Source organism: Procambarus clarkii, chromosome 14 (assembly GCF_040958095.1).
Source record: "Procambarus clarkii isolate CNS0578487 chromosome 14, FALCON_Pclarkii_2.0, whole genome shotgun sequence".
Lineage (NCBI taxonomy): Eukaryota > Metazoa > Arthropoda > Malacostraca > Decapoda > Cambaridae > Procambarus > Procambarus clarkii.
In genome coordinates this window covers 12507126-12529961 of record NC_091163.1, presented here as the reverse complement: position 1 = coordinate 12529961, position 22836 = coordinate 12507126, and the positions used below count along the sequence as shown (strand labels likewise).

Sequence of the window (22836 nt, the reverse complement as noted above, 5' to 3'; positions counted from 1 at the left end):
GTGGTGGGAGAGGTGGCAGGTGGTGGGAGAGGGTGGCAGGTGGTGGGAGAGGGTGGCAGGTGGTGGAAGAGGGTGGCAGGTGGTGGAAGAGGGTGGCAGGTGGTGGAAGAGGGTGGCAGGTGGTGGAAGAGGGTGGCAGGTGGTGGAAGAGGGTGGCAGGTGGTGGAAGAGGGTGGCAGGTGGTGGAAGAGGGTGGCAGGTGGTGGAAGAGGGTGGCAGGTGGTGGGAGAGGGTGGCAGGTGGTGGGAGAGGGTGGCAGGTGGTGGGAGAGGGTGGCAGGTGGTGGGAGAAGGTATCAGGTGTTGAGGAACAAGATCTACAGTAAGGAGAACATGAAGGAGGCGGCTGCTCACCTCTAAGGCCGTCTTGACAGTGTTCTCGTTGATGGTGTGTAGCCAGGTCTTCTTGATGGCCGGGCCGCCGTCGACGCTGTTGTAGAGCCAGGTGAAGATGTTGTTGGTCCACCTGGCGGCGTCTGGGTCAGCTCCCGTGGCCACAGGAGACGACACAGGCTCTGCCACCCCATCAGGCACGATGGTGGGCTTCCTGGCAGGCTCCGCCGGAGGGGCTGCAGCAGGGCGTGACCTCCCTGACCCTCCTCCGGCTGACCTCTTCGACGACGCCTCCGTCACATTCTTCTTGTCCTGGGACTCGCCTCTGGGCTGGGAGTCCTGCGACCTCCCCGAGTCACTACTCTCGAAGTGGTGTATGAACTTGAAGTAAAAGAACGTGCCGATAATTAAGATCAACGCCACGAATACCATCCATCCCACCAGTAGGGTGTTGAGGGTGTCCATGACGGAGGAGAGGCCCAGGCCACTCAGGCCAAGTGCCACCCACGATCGCACTTGCTCAACTAAACCCTCGAAAGCTAACGCCATGTTGCCAGTGGCTCCCTCTACCCATGCCCAAAATACCCCCCGAGCTGCTTCTTCATGCCCACTACTGCCCATGGCTAAAAATACCCGCCCCGGGCTGGGCGACTCGGAAATAGACAGGTAGGTCCTCGTCAGCCCGTTCCTGCGGCGGCGTTGGGCCTGTCCCAGATCATGTTTCTGCACCAGCCACAGGTGCCTGGAGCTGCCACACTGGTCTAAGACAACTGGCGAAGGCGAAGACCTCTTACTGCTGCTCCTCGCGCACCAACCCACCTGACGCGACTGATTGTTGCCATGGTGATACCGATTGAATCTGCCGCTTGCCGCGCGTAATGTCGTCGTACTGTAATACACCAAATATGCAAATAGATCGCCGCTGCTCTTTCAGCTTTATTATGAATGGAGAAATAGTCAGAGCTACATTGTGATAGTTTGCATGATTCTACATAAGCAGCTTTCTAAGTAGGCTATTGCCTAATATGAAGTAATTAATGGCAATGTAATGCCTTATAAAGACTGAAGCCACAAACGTTTGTTTACATCCGTTTATTGTTTTCCATAGGCTGGCGGACGAACGATACACGCTCTAATGTAGTGCCTCTTGTGGCGAGGAAATTCCTTAAGCCATGATAATGAATGTCTGGTGTCATGCTGCCCTCTCACCTTATTTGTGCCTCTTTATTTAGTTCAGTTTAATAAAGTGTTGGTGCGTGGTTACTGAGTACAGAATATATTATATTAGCGTACTAATACTAGAGCGCTGTGTATATTAGTGGCTTTACAAGAATGTAAACACACCATGTTTAGATGAGTACTCTCATCAACCAAATGAATAAATAAATAAGTAAGTAAATAAATAAATAAATATGAATTATTATTTTGATTTGATTGTTGCCGTCGGCGGCAGCTAGTTTATTGTGCACCCCATACTCATCCTGTGAACGGTAGAGCAAAAAAGAATTACAGAGGGTACAAAAGGTCTTTATAAGACCTCAACGGAGATTATTACACTTAACAATTTCATCTCTCCTTCACACCTTATAATTATAATAGCTAGTTTCAGAGAATGTTCCATTTAAATATATTTTCATCTTTGTTCTGTTAGTGGCTTTGCAAGAATGCACAAATACCAATCTTATGTAATCTCACCAACCCATTGTACCCTCTTGTGAATAAATTATTATTATTATTATTGATAAAATCCATAGGAGCCGTAATGAGAGTTCGAACCTATTCGGTGGGTGTTTCCACGCACAGCTCTAGTCAACTAGGCCATGACATGGTCTAAGGCATGTGTGTGGGAACACCATCGCATAGGTTCAAATCCTCATCACAGCTCCTATGGATTTCCTCATTGATGCATCACGTTATTGCGATTACTCACTGTGTATTATTATTATTATTTCTGGGTTGACATAAACACATTTTATATTGCTTCAAATTAATATACCACAATATAATGGTTGTTTTGGGAGAATTTTTCATTTAAAGACCATTTGGACACCATTTTATATGTATTAGGACATTTAAAATACTTTACATATAAAAGTCTAAATTTATTGAGAGTAATAATTCATGCATGCACACACAGTGCACTAGGCAGTGATGTGGTGGTAGCAGACTCCATACACAGTTTCAAATGTAAATTTGATAAAAGACCCCAATAGGCTCCAGAATCTCTACACCAGTTGATTGACAGTTGAGAGGCAGGACCAAAGAGCCAAAGCTCCCCCCCCCCCCCACAAGCACAACTAGATGAGTACAGTAACAAGCAGTTTCAAAGTGTTATACAACAAAGAGTACTGGGATGATGGGAAACCATGAGATTAGCTCTCATCGTGTAACTAAACTTAGATAATTACACACATACATACATTACTTGCATTTCTGGAATGCATTAGAAAGTGATTAATTTTTTTTAATTTTGCCCCGAGGGGCGAGTTTATTGGGCAGCGCCACTCATCTTGTGAGTGAACATACCGCCATAGCAGAATGTACAACACTCCCCAATAGGAAGAAAACCCGCTGGGTTGTTCATCCTGTCACTTGTTTATAAGACCATCAGGAACCTGTACACCAGTTGATTGACAGTTGAGAGGCAGGACCAAACAACTGAAGCTCCACTCTCTAGTTAAGCTTCTCTAGTCAACTCTACAAACACAAATAGGTGAGTACACACTAGAGTGACCGAGAGAAATATTTGTTGTAGATATGCCGGAAACACTATGAATATTATTGGTTTTGCAGAAATGTAAGAACACCAATGTTATGTACTATTACAACCCAATGTACCTTCTTGTAAATAAATATTGGATAAATAAATATATGAGGGATAATCTGCCAGGAGACAGTGTAGTAGACAACCAACAGTTAGAAAGTCATAAGGCTTTCAGGGGGCCATAGAGCTAATAGCTCGATCCTGTAAGTACAACTAGTAAAATACCAAATACAATCACAAGAAAATTAACATGTGATGAATAATGTGAAATCATATGCCCACGAAGGAAAAATGAAACTACAGGTATAATTAAGCACTTTCGTGTTAATCAACACATCTTTACAAGAACTGTATGAAACTATGAACAATATTATGATGATGAAGATGAAGTCACCAAAGAGGTGACATGGGCATGAGTAGCCTTCTGGTGGTAAATGTTTAGAGGGAATGTAATATTTGGCCATCAGCACAGAACAAAACAACTTTGGAGGGAAATATCTAGGAAGGAAAATGAGATACATTTGAGATGGAATTTTTTTTCTTTATAATCAAGGTTAATGAGGTATAAGAAATGAAGAAACTACAAGAGGCCTACTGACCTATACATGTCAATTCCTAAAAGTAATTTATTCTTGTGGAAATAGTTGTCTAGTAATACTGTCTTTCTTTTTTACATAATCCATTAAAAATGGGATCAATGTGTATAAATGATTATTAATATTTGTGTTATGTGGCTTTGTAATTTGTATTAAAAGATTCAATAATATTTATATTTAAATTGCTTTTACAGTTTGAGATTGTACTGGTGGCTCCAATTAAAACATCCTACAGGAACTAATTTTCCACAGCTCACAAAACGGAGAAAAAGTCCTAAAAGACACTATTTATAGAAACGTGACCCCTACCGACACCAACCAGAAGCTAAAGTTAATAATGCACTATAAGAGCAAGAAGACCACCAACTTGCTCGTGAAGAACTTTCCTGTCACCACGCAAAATAATGTATCTTGAATGAGTAATGTTATCTACACCTTCAGTGCCCACTTGGGAACTGTCAGCCACAACGTCTTCAGTATATAGGCGAGACACCATCTCTTTCAAGGCGGCAGACAATGCACAAATAGTAATACAGTACTGTATGTTCCTTGGCTTCACTAAGAAACATACTTAACAAATACTGAACAGTTTGGAGGCCACTGATCCAGACAATGTCTTCAAAAGGTCAGATGTAACATGAAAAAGGAACAATGGTTTCAAGCTCAACAAGCCAAAATGTAGGTCAGAAAACAGATGATACTTTTCACCAATCGGGTTATAAACCTACGTAGTGCCAAATATAAAATGCCAAAACACTGCTGAATTTCAAAATCAAGCTTGATAAAATCATTAGTACAAATGTGGGGACCTTTGACAACCCGCTGGCTTCCTGTCCTCGTGGAGGCTGCTAGAGTGGCCTACAGGTAAATATAGGGTCCCTACATACAACCGGATCATCACCAGATATCCTAACAAACAACAGTAAAATAATTGACAGATACAACGGATACAATGACAGTAGAAGATTGGATATCGGTAAAGCACTGCACCTTAAGCAAATTCAGCCAACCCTCAACAGCTACACAGCTAACACATGGTTACACTCTGCCATCATCTAGACCAAGATGGAGCATCCAAAATACTGCTCCAGCCATCATTGATATGTATGAGAGATGGGTAAGATGCTGTGGGCCTATTGGCCCTTGCAACACTCTCCTCACTCTCCTCTATGTATTTGTTTGCTTCAGCCAACCTGTACTCACTTTTACTCTGTCTTTGAACACGGAACTCATCTCTTAGCATCCTTTGAAAATGTTGACAGAATCAGCGAAATGCGTCTTTTAGTGTCGGGCCACAATAAAACTGTAAAATGAATTCTGAAGAGATAAATTTTCAACTTCCTTCTCAAGTGAAGAAGAATATAAGAAATACAGATATGATTTGTTTTTGAAACCTGGAACTTCATTTATTTAACATAACTAAACAACATTGCAGAAAAAGCATTAGAAAGTTCACTTTTGCAATAAGGTAGACAGTTGGAACATATTAAGTAAGAAAGTGGTGGAGGCCAAAACCATCAGTAGGTTCAAAACTTTATATGATAGAGAGTATAGTACTGGGAAAACAGGACACCACGAGCATAGTTCTCATCCTGTAACTACAATTAATTACCATGTGATAAAAAAAATAGAAAATATATGCAGTCAAATGCAGCACTATACGTTTGAACATCTTCACGAGTTTTGTGACATTTCACTACCAGTTCACAGAATTATGAAACATTAATTCATTATTTATTGTCAGCATCATAAAAACTATAACAGCTATCAATTAAGTTACAATTATAGCACTTTGTTGTTGGCATGCTGGATGCTGAGTGAGCTACTGAGCGCTGTTGCACTCACTCTCAGTGGACGACTGAACAAGACAGCCGAAATGATCTAGAAAAAAATAATCACACGAGCCTCGGTGGAGCATGTGGCAGTTACCGGATTCCAGTTTTGTTACAATCTCAAGATTAATTGTCTATCATTAACTTTTATTATTACTATTATATTATTGTATACGTAATTTTTTCATTTATTATGGAAGCCCCATTTTTGTGAAAATTGGTTTGGCTGCACCATTTGCCATTTAGCACAATGCATCAATTATACAATGTATGTGATATAACTATATCCTGAGCTTGTAAAAGCATCTTAATCACCTTCAGTGGTTAAGTGCTTAATAACACACTAGTTTCTATAGCAGCTATCTAACCCTGTCAGAGTAGGAGAGACATAATTGTATGTGTGTATATATACAGTATGTATGTGTGTATACAGGATATGTGGAAGCTGGTCAGAATTGCATTTCACCTTTGTAAATGCACATTAATGACACTGTAAAGAGACACATCGAACAGTGTTTATGTAGTGCAGACGTAAATCTGTGTATTTATATATGTAGGTTACATTAGCATTTTAATAGCACTACTGTACAATCACCTTCTGTAGTTGAATGTTCAATAAATCACTGAACTATATGTATAACAGATCTCTCACCCTGTCCATGGAGGACAGAAGGAAATGTACATATGCTGATTAGCACTGTAAATGTGTGGCCACGTCTGTGGGAGAAGAAAAAACAAAACATGGTTCATGGTAAGTCCAGCATTAGAAATTTTCAGTGGTGCCCCCCTTCTCTTGATGCCCTAAGTATGTGTTTTTTGCTTAATGGTTAATCTAATGAATAGACTAAGTTCAGGTGGAGGTTAACAGCACCTCAAATTCCAGATCCCTAAACACCACTGGAGCCAATTCTGGGGCATCCAAACTGGAGTTCCTACCGTGTGCTGGCCAGCACATACTCGCTCGCTCTCGCCTTTCTCTTCGTCTCGTACATATTATACATTTTATCTGTTTATTTCATGAAATAATTTAACTTATTTTTCCATGAATGAGGTCAATTAAAAAATACTATCTGGAAAGCATGTTTATTTTAAGATTTTACACTGAGGGATATCTCTTGGATTGTTGAATACTATATACAGAATGTTATTCTTCCCAAAGTCAGAATCTTCATCACAGGATTATTTTGGTATAGGAACATGGGAAAAAAAAGGAATACTATAAATGAGACCTAATAGTTGCTATATGGCAACACATAATACATGGCTAAACACTACCCATACAAATATCCTAAAAACCTTTCCTGTTCAAACTAGATGTCACTCAATGCTAATTATAGGTATTTGCAGCTACATATTTTGTTATTTTAAGGAAAGTAATGTTCAAGAAAACTAAGAAAATAATCAAATAACATTTACAAAATATCTGTTCAGGGTAGTTCCATGTTTAGCTGCATCTACTCTGTACTTCAAAGTCATTCAAAATTAATGACTATATTTACAATTAAATATACTTGTGCTTTTGGATTAACACCAAACTTTAATTATAACATTAAAAACCTTTCCATTACTCCCCCCAAAGACCCAAGAGAGCAGGAGTCCCACATGTTACAGTGCTCCAAGTCTGCTCTGGGTGAGGCCGTCGATGCCATATGTCTCTCTTTGGTTCCCTATGAAAAACAATTTGATACTTTGTACCTTGTATGTGCCTCCATTCCGTAGGCTAAAAAATTAAATATCAAGATCTGTTACAGAGACAAGCTTTACATGTAAATATATGAAAGAGGAAAGGTATGAATGAGGAAAGTTAAAACATCGCAAGCTTTATTTAGAAACTTTTGTATCATGAAAGTTTGTTTATTATGTTTGAAGACAATCACAGACTACTGTTGGTTTCGGATTTGAGTATAACTAGAATATACAGGTAATGTTGACATCACAGTAACAGTCAGTGGATGATGATGCATCTCAATCTAAACTCAAATTTGTGGGGGTCTTAGAGGGTAACTGACATTAATTGCAACTAACTACTCTTTGCCACCATTACAAGCTAGCAACCCACATGCAAATACAGTTCAAGGTGACAAATGCAAGGCATAAACAATGTAAACTTTTTCAAGAATTTTCACCATTCCACTTGCAATGTGAAGATACTTAACTAGATTTCTATCACAGGTATATAATCTGAAAGGGTATCAGACAGTCTTGGTAAATAAATAGGTTTCATTAAAACAATATTAATGTAACATCCATGTTATCTACTGGTAACTCTCCTGGCTGATAATTATCCACTGCTGCAAAGGCAAAACTATTAAGGCCTCCAATTAAGTAAAGAAATGAGTTAAATTGAGCTATACCCTCAACTATAGGAAGAATTGCAGTCCCTGAAATTGAGTATCTGACATGGATCTATAACTTCAGTATCAAAGACCACCGACTACTCTATCCTACCTGCATTTGAGCATAATAAATAACCTACCCGCCAATCTCCTCCAACTTGCCCAATACTATACTGTAAAACTTTCAAAATTACCATTAACAGCTCTATACTGTACAACCTAAACTATCCTAACTTGCAGACGACGAGTCATAATCAAGTAAGTGTAATAGTCCATGACGGACCGAAACAACATCAATTCTTCACTTTTAAATTTGTGGGTTGGGTGTTTATCCTAACTTTCAACTTCTGAGTTCTTAAAAAATCACACAAAGCAAAAATACTGTCTGATTGCTTTTGGAATAATGCCACAATCACGCAGGGTACTGGTACAGTATATCTATACGATAACGTGTGGAATGCAGAAAAATGCACCAGTAAATTACATCAACAAATTGATGTTTTAAATATGGTTGCATCGAGCTCATATTGAACTAATCACCTGATCGAGAATCTATATTTAGAATACAAATGTAATGCAAGAGGAATGATCACTAAACTACCAAACTTTGACACTAAGAAGCCATTGCCAATGTGGCAGAAGTGGATCTGATACTGGTTGTTAGAAAGAAAAGGGGTAAATAGCACTAAAATAATGTATTTTTTGTGCATGTATCACCTTGGCTATTTAATATATCTGTCTGTATGTTGGTGTGTAAAACACTGTCAGTTAGCCTTTAACACCTTCACATAAAACAGAGATCACTTACACCACATGTGTGAAATTTACCTCCCAATTAATACTTTCACCAGTTTCTCTTAAGTTTCTTTGCACTCTTAATGGTGGTATGTTCCCTCCAAACTTCTGTAACTTATATACAATATAATCAAATCTAGAGGAAATACTGCTTTCACCCAAGTTTCACTGTATATGGCATTCTTGAACTATATATGCAACGTTATTGCACTCGAGAGCTGAACCACGTACATAAGACTGTCTGCCTAAACTGAAAGAACAGAACAAGAAACCTGTGTTTGATGACAAAATAATCACATACTGGCTTACAACTTTCCTTGGGAGGAATTGACATGTTCAGACAAAATAAATAAAAATCCTACCTTAGCATCAGCATGATCAGCACCATTAAGTAACAAAGAACAGTCAGCCCTCATTGATCTGACCCAACTTTATCAAATCAAAGCTGGCTTGGCAAATTCTGATGGAACAAGTGTCGAATTTTGATTCCTAATAAAATGACTGTGGTTAAAAAAAAATAATAACTGCAACAATAATTACAAATAAAAAAGGAATGAAAATAGCCCAATCACAACTGTCGCAGAAACAGAGTCACAAAATGGAACAGCGACACTCATTCCAATCCAAGCATCAAGGCACGTGGATTAGGCCTTACTCAGATACCTGGACACAGGCAGTCTTGGGAGTTGTCATGAAAGACCCTTGACACTTGAACATTCAGGTGCAGAGCTTTCCCCTGTCAAATTAACTAATATACAGGCAAGTAGACACTGTAATGATTATTATGAGTGTACAATAATTCTTGAAGTTAATACCAATGTCAAAAAGTGTTCTAGAAAATATAGACTGAATAAAATGCAGAAACTGCACTTTAACAGTGTATGACTTTTTAAGTCAAGTAACCCACGAACTAAACAAAATATGGTCCGTTTGGACAGGGGAAACTCCTACCACATACCCGTTCACATGGAGGCAGGATAAACACATTTGTTGACAAATATACACAAACAATGATTACTGTGTTGCACCTCACTTCAGAGGAAATACGGTGTTGTGTGAACTGGAGGTATTACTCTCTTGTCATCTGGAACTGCATCAAATAACTTTGCATGCTTCTCATTCGTCGACGTAAAGCTGAGGATTGAAGCCACATTACCAGCACGGTAGCAGTAGTTTGGAGCAGACCACACAGTTACCAGCTTACCCTCAAACATGTACTTGATACCTGTTGTAATACACAATTAAAATTGGTAGACTTCTTATACAAATCCTATGTTAATATTATCCTATGCTTTATTCCAATAACCAATCCTGCATTAAACTACAGCTACAGAAAAAAAAAAATTAATGAGTGAATTAATGTATACATTTATTGACTTGGAAAAAGCATATGACAAAGTTAATAGGGAAAGAGAAATCCATAGGAGCTTTGTTGAGGATTCAAATCTGTGCTGGGTATTCTCAGGCACTCGGCCCAGACAACTAGGCCACAACACAGTAAAAGGATTGCAACCTGGGGTTCTACTGAACTCACGAGGGCTCCCGAGGCTTCCAGTGAAGCCGAACCAGGATTTCACCCCCCCCCCCCCGTACATGACATACCATGTCATGGCCAAGTTGTCTGAGGCATGTGCCTGGGAATACCCACCACATAGGTTCAAATTCTCAATACGGCTCCTACGGGTTTTTCATTGATATTTCATATTAGTGTGATTTCTCTCTGTGTACTGAAAGAGGAGTGTCAGAGGTAGAACATTCCTAGACAACTGAGCCAGAGTCCAGAAGAAAGAACCCCAAAATCAGCTGCCAAGACTGTGGCCAACCTCCAAAACCCATGTGCCCAAACACCAATCCAGGGCATAACGGCAAAGAAAGGCAAGAGAGTGGCCAACCCTCAACAACTACCTCCACCTTCAATTAACACCACCATAATCACCTAGCCCTTATTCCAAGATCATATGTGGAGAAACATCTGGATAATTTATGAATAACCATATTTATTGTTACTGTTACTATACTGTACCAATATTTTGTGGTGTTTTGTTTGCAGTATCTAGTAAAACAATTATGTATTGTTACATACTTTCGTATATAAAATTATTATTTTTCGTGCCTGGGGGGCGGGATTCAACTACGTATTTATACGGACACGACTACATATCCAATCGCAATTGGGCCCGAGGTGTATGGAAGGATGGCGAGTGTCACAGTAATATAGCAACATGGGTACAGGAAAATCTTACCTTCATTGACAAGTTGATGAGCTCTACAGATGAGTTTTAAGTTGTTCGTTTCCGTAAATTGATGCGTGACTTTGGCGCCAAAGAGCCAACCCGCTCCTCTCGGAGACATAGACCAGGCATCGATCTCTTCTGGGTCACTCCATACCAAATCACAGAAGGCACCTATCAAATATAATTTGCTTGTGAACACATGACAGTAATATCCAGTGGTTAGTTATTGTACATAATTTTGAATCTTACAGAGAGAGACCCTTTACAGCAATGCAAGCTCCCATGGGTATTTAGTTGTACGGGGGTTACACACCTAAAAATTAGAGTATATTGCCAATTTCTTAAATATACATTTAGTATACTTTACTGTTCCTTACTTTGATTACATATCACTGTACACATGAAAAACCCTTTGATTGTCAGATGGACAATGATAGGTACATATCCACTGTAACCTATAAATATTAATAATCATTTATTGTATTTTTCACATGTTAATAATCTTTAGGAACATGAATATGGAAACCCTATTGTCGACCACTATGTAGTGCAGTCAGGCTTGCATTCCCTGTACTGTAGTGGTAGAGGGACTGTATGAGGGACAATTCTTCCCAAAATGTTTTCTAACTAAAGGCAAAAATCGGCCCAGTTCTTGGTGTCTTTCACTATGTTCTTCACATTTTCTCTCATCTGGTTCATGTGCATCTATACCATAACAGTGGAAAATGGGCTTGTAAAAATACATAATTTTTTTATGGAACTAGCAGAAATGTAAATTGTTAAGAGGGCGGGGGGGATAAGGGGGAAGAAGGTAGAGGAGGGGGGAGGGGAAGGTGGAGAAAGTAGAGGGTGTATCTTGAGATGAGGTTATCTTGAGATGATTTCGGGGCTTTAGTGTCCCCGCAGCCCGGTCCTCGACCAGGCCTCCACCCCCAGGAAGCAGCCAGTGACAGCTGACTAACACCCAGGTACCTATTTTACTGCTAGGTAACAGGGGCATAGGGTGAAAGAAACTCTACCCATTGTTCCTCGCCGGCGCCCGGGATCGAACCCGGGACTACAGGATCACAAGTCCAGCGTGCTGTCCGCTCAGCCGACCGGCTCCCCCTCAGGGTGTGGGGAAGGAAGAGAAGGTGGGGAGGAGGTCAAGGGGGTGGAGAAGGTAGACAGGGTGAGGAGAGAGAGAGGGAGAGATAACGAGAAAGACAGACAACTCGTACTAGCTATTTCACTAGTTTGTTGACATTTCATTATTAATCTTACCTTTATGAGGAATCTCCTGATTTCGGTTAATTGTTCTAATCTGGTCAAGAGTATTGATTTCTGGAGAGAGGCCTCCATGGACACACAGAACTTCATCATCAATGATCTGCAGATTGTGAACATAAACAATTAACTTTAAATCAAAGCCATTGATAGGATGTAGGTTAAGAAATATAGTGAGAATCAAGAACTGTACAGTGGAACCTCGGTATTTGTACTGCTCCCAATTTATACTTTTTGGCATTCTGACACTTTGTTCATATTCGGTATTCATCCGTTGACTTGGCATTCACACGTAAACATGCATACCCTGATGCGTCGGTTTTGCCATAGCTGTCATTCAGTGCACAACCCACTACACTTTTCTCTTAGATATTTTAGAATTTTTGTATATTCTTAGTGTAAATAAGTCACCATGTTACCTAAGAAAGGTAGTGATAAGAGCCAAGCAAAAAGAAAATTGGTTAGAACCACGATAGAGAGAAAAAAAACCCTCTTTGCTAAGCATGAAAGTGGTGCCTGTGTGTCTGCTCTTGTTATCGAGTTTGGTATGCCTAAATCTAGTTCTCTAATAAAAGAAGTGTGCAAAATGGGGGGAGGGGGAATGCAAAGAAAATTTCTTGAAAAAATATCACCCAGACAAAGCTGTCACAAACTGTTATAAACCTGTTGAGTGACAATGCTAGGTCTCACTTTAGAAACATTTTAATGCTCAGGCAAAAGCAATCATCCATGGACAAGTTTCTTGTAAGAAAAGCATCCAGCGAGTCTAATGAGGGAAACATAAAAAGACAAGAAAGAAAAAGAACCCCAGGTGCACAACCACCAGGAGTTATAATAGTAGGGGACTTCCCTGCCAAAGAATAACATCTCTCTTCCTCTGCCTCGCCACCTTCCACATATGCCATCAACTCTCCTAAGTGCAGGTAAAGTGCTTAGTGTGTTAGCATTTATTTCATTTATTATTGCATTAATATATTTATTTTTGTGATCTGGATCGGATTAATCCAATTTACATTATTCCTTATGGGATTTTTTTTCAGTGTTCAAACTTTTCGGCATTCGTCCCACCTTCAGGAACCAATTACAGTAAGTCTGAATACCGAGGTTCCCCTGTATTAGACTCAAGTTGCTAATTTTTTGACGCCTTAAACCAACCTTTTTGAATCTGTCTTATTAATATGTAGTCCCTCCCACCCCCATGACCTGGCCATGGATCAAGGTACAAATCACATACTGGAGATGTGACTTTTGTATTGTCTGGCAACAAACTCACCAATGCTATCATGTCCTGCCATACTAAATTCCACTCTGTTAATTTACAACTAAAAACCATTTGTGGTGATACACCTTTATGTCCCCCCTACAAAAAAATCCCTAACAAGCTATGCTGTTATGTAGCAACAGATGGTGCTAATGAAGCCATGAATAATGAATTGTCTAAAAGTATACTGTGAAGAGCAAGAGTTGCAAGTTGGTATGGGCATGCTGGGGAAATTATACACCTATTAGCCAACCTGAATGGGTACAGCCTACGACTGCATGAAATATGAGAAAAAGCAGATCAAATCTAAATGCAAAAGTCATAAGGAGACAACTGTGGCAACTGAAGTGTTCTCACATATAATATCCTTCCATACTGCAGAAAGAAATGCCATTAATAGATAAATTGTCACTAAAATGGGAAAATATTGTTCTGGTTATTATATTTGATGAGCCATCTGCTTTGGATGTTGATCATACTAACCCCTGAATAGAATCTCATTCAGTAAGGGCAGTTTGACAGCACAGCAGGTAACTTTTCAGTCTCCCTGCTGGGTCACACTGGTGTAGGGAGACAATGGAAACGCTTAACCCAGCCAAAAAGTGCATTCAAACAAAATTTGAATGTTTTTCTAAGTTCTACTAGGTATCACAAAGACTACAAGCAGTGTTCTCACTATCTAATAATGACCTACTAGGTCATTATTAGACCACCACCACTCGGTGTTGACCCAAACATCACAAAGTCAACTAACCATCTCCCCAAGTTCTATCATGCCTGACCCCTGCACCATGTTGTATTGGCAGTGCCCTCTTATCTTTGCCTGACCATTAAAACCTTATGCAGATGACAGTTAGGATAGAATGCATGAAGCCTGGGTCAGGAAACTGTTGTGGTTTAGGTGCTGCCACCTGGCAGAGGTCAGGAATAATAATCTAGTGGGCCATTAGGCAGTTAAGTGTGAACGATGCTTGGAAGTCTTTGCAATGCCTAGGAGTGAATGAAACAACAAAGTTTTATATGAATAAACGTCTAGGTGCATTTTGGATTGATTGAGTATTCTCAATTGTCTCCCAAATACAGTAACAGTATTACCCTAAGAGGATTGTTTGAAAAGTTTTCTGCTGTGGTGAAGAAAGTTCACCTCCATGAGTGAGAGATCCTCACCAGGGTGTCCAAAAATCAAAGCAACTGAGTATGGATCAGATAAGCATTTATCAAACATTTAATTTATATTTAGTGACACTAATGATGAAACAAACCCTTTAATATTAACTTACAGCAGCTATAGTGAGTAGATCGAATACTTTGCAGCAGTATTTCCAAGCATTTACATTCCCATACTTGTTTTGGCACTCATCTGTAAAACAAAGAAAACAAAAAATTAATAAAATAAACAATTCATGGAAAAAAATTGCAAAACAATACACCCTTTTTCACTTGGGAACTGTCTGCTTGCTCCAGCACTCCCCAAGATTGTGGGCAAGTGGCAGCTCCCTCTGTAACTCTTGGCTGTGAATGACAACAAAATGTGTATGCACTTAGCAGTGTCTTGAGGGTTTGAGTTCTCATGGAAGGGCTCTCCGGGCAGCTCCATGAGGATGTGGCTTCACCCTGTACTACCCTGGGTATGGAGGCCTTGAAGTACTTATACAGTTCATGCTTTGACAGCCTTGTCCAAGATGCTCACCCTCTCCTTGGGAGGCAAGGGCAGCATTTTACTTGGCCCACCTCACTTGTTGACAGACAGTGTTGGCCCATTCATTAGATCTGGCTTGGACCCATTAATCTTTGTCCCTCTCCATTTTCTAGCCTCTCTTCTATATCCAGAGGATGCAGTGTCCCAAGTTCTGTCTGCAGCAGCTTTTGCCTGTTGGCCTATTGACCAGTTGTTGTTTTCTTGAGGTTCTGTCCCCACACAGAGGCGGTCAGGTAGGGTCAGCCTACCTGACTGCCTGCGATAATGCCCTAGGTTGATATTTGGGCATGGGGGTTTGCGTGTTCTAATGGTTCTGGAGCCAGGTATTTAGTTAATGTCTTTGGTCCCAGTCGGTCATGTGGTACCTTTGAGTTTCTCCCCCATCCTGGATTATCTTCTTTAACCTAGTACATGTTACCTCTCCTCCCTAGTGAATCCTGTTTCTTGTTCTCTGTGGTTAGTTAGCTCCAGGTAGCCACCAGGGGGCTGCTCCAGAAACCCAGCGTTGACTATAATGAAATGCCTCCTTCTGGACGAGCCCTGGTGGCTCTCTGGTAACCTCCCATCCAGGTTAGTCAATTCATCAGCTCTAGAACTGGCTAGCAATATGGCCATGTGTGGAAACTGGGCCGTGTGGTGGTGGCATTTGGTACTTTGAGTTTTGTGCTAATTTTGAATGTTTCTCATCTTATGTGTGAATAGTTTGTGAGTTGTATGGTATTTTTGAGTTTTTAGTTTTTCTTAATCCTCCAATTGTCTATAAAGTTTCAACGATTTTCTGGATGCTTTTCCAGTGTGGTGACAAATTGTCACTTGTTCTCTGCACCTCTGTGAGGGGGGAACTAGATTTTGGCACTGGTCCCCAGTAGGGCAAACAGATCTCCTGCATCTAATGTTGCCAATTAGCATGGAGTCAGGAATCTCAGAGATTCAAGGAGCCACCGGACACATCCAGAGAGAGGCGTTTCGTTGCATTCAACACCAGGTTTTTTTATGATATTGGCAGCCCTGCTGTATGAATGTCATGCATCACTGAGGGCTAAAATTTTGCACATGTTACCTACCTCATGTACTCTAACATCCTACCAAATTTTGTGTAAATATGAGATGGTTGGATTGAGAGCTGTGATGATCATTTTCCTGGCTTATGCTATATTTGCTTTATTTGGCTCACTAAAGGTTCGGTCAGCTGACATCATATCCCCAGATCCTTTACATGTTGCTTTCCTTCTATGAGATCTAATTGTGTCTTGTACCCTGTATTTTGTTCAAGTTCTTCATTTTTACCATACCTAAGTACAGTATCTGGAATTTAATTTTTGTTAAATGTTATTTTCCATTGCCCAACCAAAGACTATTGATATCACCTTGCAATTTCAATGTCTTTTGTAAAAGTAATTTTCATGTTGATCTCTGTATTGTCTACGAGGGATGGCACGCTGCATCGGGCTTAATGACTGTCATGTCAGCTGGGCACATCCAGTAACTAGGTGCACCGCTACCAGCGGGTGAACTATCTAACCACTGGGTGGATTATTTCAGGGTTTTGTTCTCAGTTATGTTTACTTTACTGTAGTATATGTTTTGTCTCGCTATGACTTTCTGTGGCTTGAATAATCTTATATACTAAGTTTCCTGGACCATAATAAAGGAAGCTAGGTTTTAGCCTTCTTATCTTTGGTAAGCTTACAATGACTTGCAATTGCCTTGTTTCAATTGAATTATGTGGAGCTAATCCTAGGAACAGGGCACTTTCATAGAAGCCCTCCCTCCCAGAAAATGAAATAAGGTGAGAAACAATTGAAATAATAACAGAATTATTGCTGCACATCACCCTATTGTCAGGCAACCCAAATCAGACCAGGCCAGGCGAACCAAATCAGATCAAACCAGGCTAGGCGACCCAAATCAGATCAAACCAGGCTAGGCGACCCAAGTCAGACCAGGCCAGGTGACCCAAGTCAGACCAGGCCATGCCAGAAGACCCAAGTCAGACCAGGCCATGCCAGATGACCCAAGTCAGACCAGGCCATGCCAGATGACCCAAGTCAGACCAGGCCATGCCAGATGACCCAAGTCAGACTAGGCCTGGCCAGGCGACCCAAGTCAGGCCACCACGCCACTCGGCTAACAAAACTACCCAACTCTACCATGCCACTACAGCTGCACCACAGTAAGGAGGCTTCTACAAGGATTGTTGTGCTTTGTGGATATTTGTTAACACTATCCTTAGAAAAAGCAATTTTGAATTTTTTGTTTTTGCCCATGGCACACAATGGATAGTTTCTGCCTGAGCAGTTTAGAGGATTAAATTCACCTTTCATGCAATCTAAAAAGACAAATTTAATTATGTAATTTTTCATTTGGATTGTGCTGTTTTACATAGATTCAATACTGATGTCTCTTTATCTATTTCTTTACAATATTGTTTTTCTATTTTCCTCCTTACTGCAAGATTATGATGGTTTTATGTTATTTGATAATGTTAATACAGTACCCCCTACATTCATCAGAAGGCAACAGTCATTTACAAGAAGTCATTATTGAGGCCAAAATCCGCAAAGTTAATTGAAATGTTAAGAGCACCACCTGGCATATCAAGGTTATCATAAACAGCAGAGAGACAAGTGCAGTCTGAGTGAGAAACAACTGAAACCAAGTGCTAGAACAGCAATCTTCTAGCTATCTGAAGTTGAGATAGTGATTAGATTTGAAAAGATCTTATAAAATATATGATAATTTTGAAATTAAAGTGTTGCCAGACAATACATATCTGAATCCACAAGCTTTTAATGTGCAGACCAATATTTTACTTGCACATGCTAAGTATGGGTATCTTCTTATTTTGAGCTTATCTCGAGATGATTTAGTAGAGTACTGTATAGAGAGAAGCAAAAACTTACCGTAAAAGCCGTACACCTGCGTAATCTGCCGTGATTCATGGTTTCCTCTTAGTAGGGTTATCTTGTGTGGCCATTTTGCCTTAAGGGACAGGAGACGAGTGAGGGTTTCTAAACTATAGTAGCCTCGATCCACGAAATCACCCATAAAGATGTAATTCGTATCAGGAACTTGGCCACCTGTTCGAAATAATTCTTCTAGGTCGTAGAACTAGAAAAGATAACAAAGATTAGAATGCACTATAGTTTAGCACCTGAATATACATAATTATATTTAAAATGTATTTGTCTACTGAGCGAGTATGAATAGCACTTACAGCTCACGCTAATACAAATAAAGCAGTGCGAGATCATGTTGTGAGATTATTGGCAAACTGCAATAGACTTACCTGTCCATGAATGTCGCCACATACAGTCACAGGACATGATACAGGCTGGATGTTTCCTTCTTCTAAAAGCAGCTCACATACGGTCTCACATAATTTCTGAAAGAATACGACTCTAGTAATGCTTTACTGAACATATCGGTATGTGCCATTACAAGGCAAATGTGATTATTGCCAGATATTAAGGTTGAGAAAAGAAAACATGTAGCAAATACTCCAATTGTATTTTATTATTACAAAATTATGATAAATTTTAAACCTGACTTATGTAAATACACACAGAAATCACAATAGCGTGATACACTAAATGAACAAATTAGAACTCTCATCATAGCCATTGTGAATTTGCTCATGACTTATGTAAACTTAAGCATCTATATTTACATCTTTTGTATAAAAAACGGAAATAACTAAAACCAACGTATAACAGCAATACCCTGGAGATCAATGTATGACAACACCACAATTTAAGAGCTTCAAAACTTATATATCATAAGGTTGGACCACGTTAACTTAGGTCAAATAGGCTTTAAAATCCTGTGGTGATTTGTCTTGTGTAGCAAGTGATGGCTATAGTCAAATCACACACATACATTCCGACAGTTCATTTCCCAATTGTTAAAACCATATATTGTTAAATTAGCCTGTGTTAACATAGATTACATTGGGTTACAGGTTTGGTTAGGTCGGATTAGGATAGTTAGGTAAAGTCAGGTAAGTTTTAAAACCCATTGTCAAACTATCTTGGGAACGAAGAGACTTGTGTCTTACAGGTTACTTTGTACCTTGGATGGTTTACAAACTAATTTTATATCCTACCTTACCTACCCCAAGCCAAACCCAACCTAACCTTAACATAACCCAGCCTAACCAATGATGTGGGGGTACTATCATATATAGGCATATCGACAAACTTTGATTTGTCAAAACTGTATAGAGAGTTACGGCTGCGAGAGATTCAGTAGGGTCCAGTAGGGCTACTTTAAGTTGGGGTTAGCTCAGGTTGGTTCAATTTAGGCAGATTTTAAAAATTAATTAACAAGCCATCATTTGTGGGATGTAACTTGCATCCAGCCATATATTATTATTTTGAACAATTAGTAAACGAAGCTTTGTAGGAATGGCAGTATAGGGCTGGAGGGAACGCCTCCCATAGCTGCCCTCAGGTCCGGCCTCAGCCCGCGGGTATGCCCTAGCTACCCTAGGAGTGACTAGAGCAAGGGCAGGACTACCTGACACCTCAGGGGAGCACCACCTGGCTCTCTGGGGGACCTGCATCACCAGCAGCCCCGAGGCCTAACATTGATGGTCTTAGTACGAACATGCAAGTCGATCCTCTAGCGTCGCCTCTGGCCACTTTCCCGCTCTCTTCCACCTTATTTTTCCACTACTCTTATCCTCCATTATTCTATTTCCTTACTATAAATGTACCTGGTACAAGGAACTAACCTTAAGGTCACTTTCTGGCAGATATTTGCACTCTTTTGCAATTTCTATCCACTTGTCAACGTCCGCCATTTTCGTTTATGGGCAGAGGCTGTACGAACCCATTTATATTATCTTCAAAAACAACAAAAAATATCAACACACTATTTTCTTAAATAATGAATATAAAATTACTGGAGGTTAACTTCTAGGTATAAAACCGTATTAGTAATACATTTAAATTACTACAAAATATTGTAAGCTCGTACATCACGTGTTCATTGAGCAGTCCCAAAGCGGCGTAAAGTAAAAATATTTAAAATTGTATATATTATTTATTTATTTATGTATTATTTATTTATTTATGTATTTATTTATTTATTTATTTATAGATTTATTTATTTATTTATGTATTTATTTATTTATATACAAGAAAGTACATTAGGTTGTAAGAGTACATAATATTGGTGTTTTAACATTCTTGCAGAGCCACTAATACTCACAGCGTTTCGGACACGTCCTTAATCTTAATTTACCTGAATTTACCTGAGGGCCACTTACACAACAAGTGGCCTCGACGAGGACAGGAAGCCGGCGGCTTGTCATAGGTCCCCCTCCATTTGCCTTGATCTTTTCCAGTTGGATTTTAAACTTAGCACAGTTTTGGCAGTTACGGCTCGGGCGGGTAGGCGGTTCCATGGGTTAATAACCTTGTGGGTGAAAGAGCATCTCTTGTTCTCAGTCCTACATTGTGGCGTGTTGAGCTTGCAACCGTTGCTCCTTGTTTGTGTTACATCTGACCTTCTGAAGAAATTGTCTGGATGGTCCGTCTAATTACCCAAAACTACCGAAAGCTAAGCTAACTACCCAAAGCTTCCTAACAAGCTACCCAAAGCTTCCTAACATTGCGTTAATAATAAATAAATATGATATATTTGTTCATTATAATGTTGTGCTGAATGTAGAACATGGGAAAACATATTTTTACTTTGAAAAAGTATCATTTTATAACGGAATTAGACGAAAATAAGCTGCTGGTGACGCCAAAGCAAGTCGACGCGGTCCGTCTAATTACCACAAGCTACACAAGCTTCACAAACCTTCCTGGCAATACGTTAGAAAATGAATAAATATGCTATATTTACTCATTATAAAGTTGCTGCTGAATGTACAACACGAAAAAAACATAATTTTAATCTGAAAAAGTATCTTTTTATAAAGAAATTAGACGAAAATAAAGAGCTGGTGACGCCAAATCAAGTCGACGATCCAAGCGTCGGTTAGGTTAGGTTAGGTCAGAATAACCTAACATATCATATTTATTCATTATTAACGTATTGCCAGGAAGCTTTATGAAGCTTGTGTAGCTTGTGGTAGCTTGTGGTAATTAGATGGATCCAGTCGACGGACCAAGCGACACTTGGAGCGACTTATTTCAAGACTAAGACAAGACTTATTTTAGCAGTCTCCGTGGTGTAGTGGTAAGACACTCGCCTGGCGTTCCGCGAGCGCTATGTCATGGGTTCGTATCCTGGCCGGGGAGGATTTACTGGGCGCAATTCCTTAACTGTAGCCTCTGTTTAACGCAACAGTAAAATGTGTACTTGGATGAAAAAACGATTCTTCGCGGCAGGGGATCGTATTCCAGGGACCATAGGATTAAGGACTTGCCCGAAACGCTACGCGTACTAGTGGCTGTACAAGAATGTAACAACTCTTGTATATATCTCAAAAAAAAAAAAAAAAAAGACACATTGTTGCCTGGAGAGTGTTTGCTGTCATATCAGCCTCCTGTACCTACCTAACCTAACCAACCTACCCAAACATAATCCAACAAAACCTAACTTAACCTAACCAAATATAATCTGTAGGCCACAATATAAGTCGAGATAAGTCGCTCCACGACATTGTAACTTGGGCCGTCGACTTCCTATGGCCTCTCATCCCACTTAGTTTCGTCTAATTTTGTTGTAAACTTATATTATTTCAGAGTAAAAATATATTTTTTCATATTTTACCTTCAGCACCAACGTTATAGTGAGTAAATATATCATATTTCTTCATTACCGTATAATACTAGGAAACTTTGGGTAGCTTTGGGTTTCCCCGAAATGCTGTGCGTACTAGTGGCTTTATTTATTGTACTCACCTAGTTGTGCTTGCGGGGGTTGAGCTCTGGCTCTTTGGTCCCACCTCTCAACTGTCAATCAACTGGTGTACAGGTTCCTGAGCCTATTGGGCTCTATCATATCTATACTTGAAACTGTGTATGGAGTCAGCCTCCACCACATCACTGCCTAATGCATTCCATTTGTCAACTACTCTGACACTAAAAAAATTCTTTCTAATATCTCTGTGGTTCATTTGGGCACTCAGTTTCCACCTGTGTCCCCTAGTGGAAACTAAGTGCCCAAATGAGCCACAGAGATATTAGAAAGCATTTTTCTAGTGTCAGAGTAGTTGACACTAAAAAAATTCTGCATTATATGTACTAACTCTATCTATAAATCAATCAGAATGTTTGTAACTCTGCATCTATGTATGTACTTTTCCTAAATAAAATATTAATATTATTATTATATTATTATTATAATTAGATGGACCGATCTGGATCAATTGTCCTTCAAATTGTTTAGTATTTTAAAAGTTTCAGTGAGATCCGCCTTGTTAGTTTAGTTCATTTATTATGCACCCCATACCCATCTTGTGGGCGGTAGTGGAAAGGGTTACAGAGGCACATACTGGGCTCAGGGGCTGAACCCCACAATTCATTTAGCTAAGCAAGTTACAATCTTGATGAGCTAGTTACAAAATTCAATACACATCGTCACATCATCAATGGGCTCGAGACCAACCACAAGTACAGTTTCTAAATTAAGCAACTGACATATGTGGAGAGCTAGTGTCACAATTGATATGTTTGTCCTGCACACCGCCCCCCATCCAGTGGGCAGCGGTGGATAGGTTACAATTACTTAGCGAACTGGGGGATAGTTGGCAAACATTTCTA

General features: G+C 39.8%; 2 protein-coding genes across 2 annotated transcripts in view; both read right to left on the bottom strand.

Annotated features, from left to right (window-relative positions):
• LOC123771715 (uncharacterized) overlaps positions 1–1183 on the bottom strand; it is a 220804-nt gene extending 219621 nt beyond the window's left edge. Inside the window, 1 exon segment of the mRNA XM_069324676.1 lies at positions 354–1183. Coding sequence (XP_069180777.1) covers positions 354–881 — 528 coding nt within the window. The 5' untranslated portion in view covers positions 882–1183.
• A 5408-nt stretch (positions 1184–6591) lies between these two features.
• Positions 6592–19983, bottom strand: LOC123771710 (Protein phosphatase V). Its single transcript, XM_045764406.2, has 7 exons — positions 19851–19983; positions 18405–18500; positions 18019–18226; positions 14697–14776; positions 12153–12258; positions 10899–11060; positions 6592–9880 (listed from the first exon to the last, which is right to left on the bottom strand). Exons 1-7 carry the CDS (start codon positions 19917–19919, stop codon positions 9690–9692), a joined length of 912 nt encoding a protein of 303 aa, XP_045620362.1. The 5' UTR covers positions 19920–19983; the 3' UTR covers positions 6592–9689.
• Between the last annotated feature and the right edge of the window lie 2853 nt (positions 19984–22836).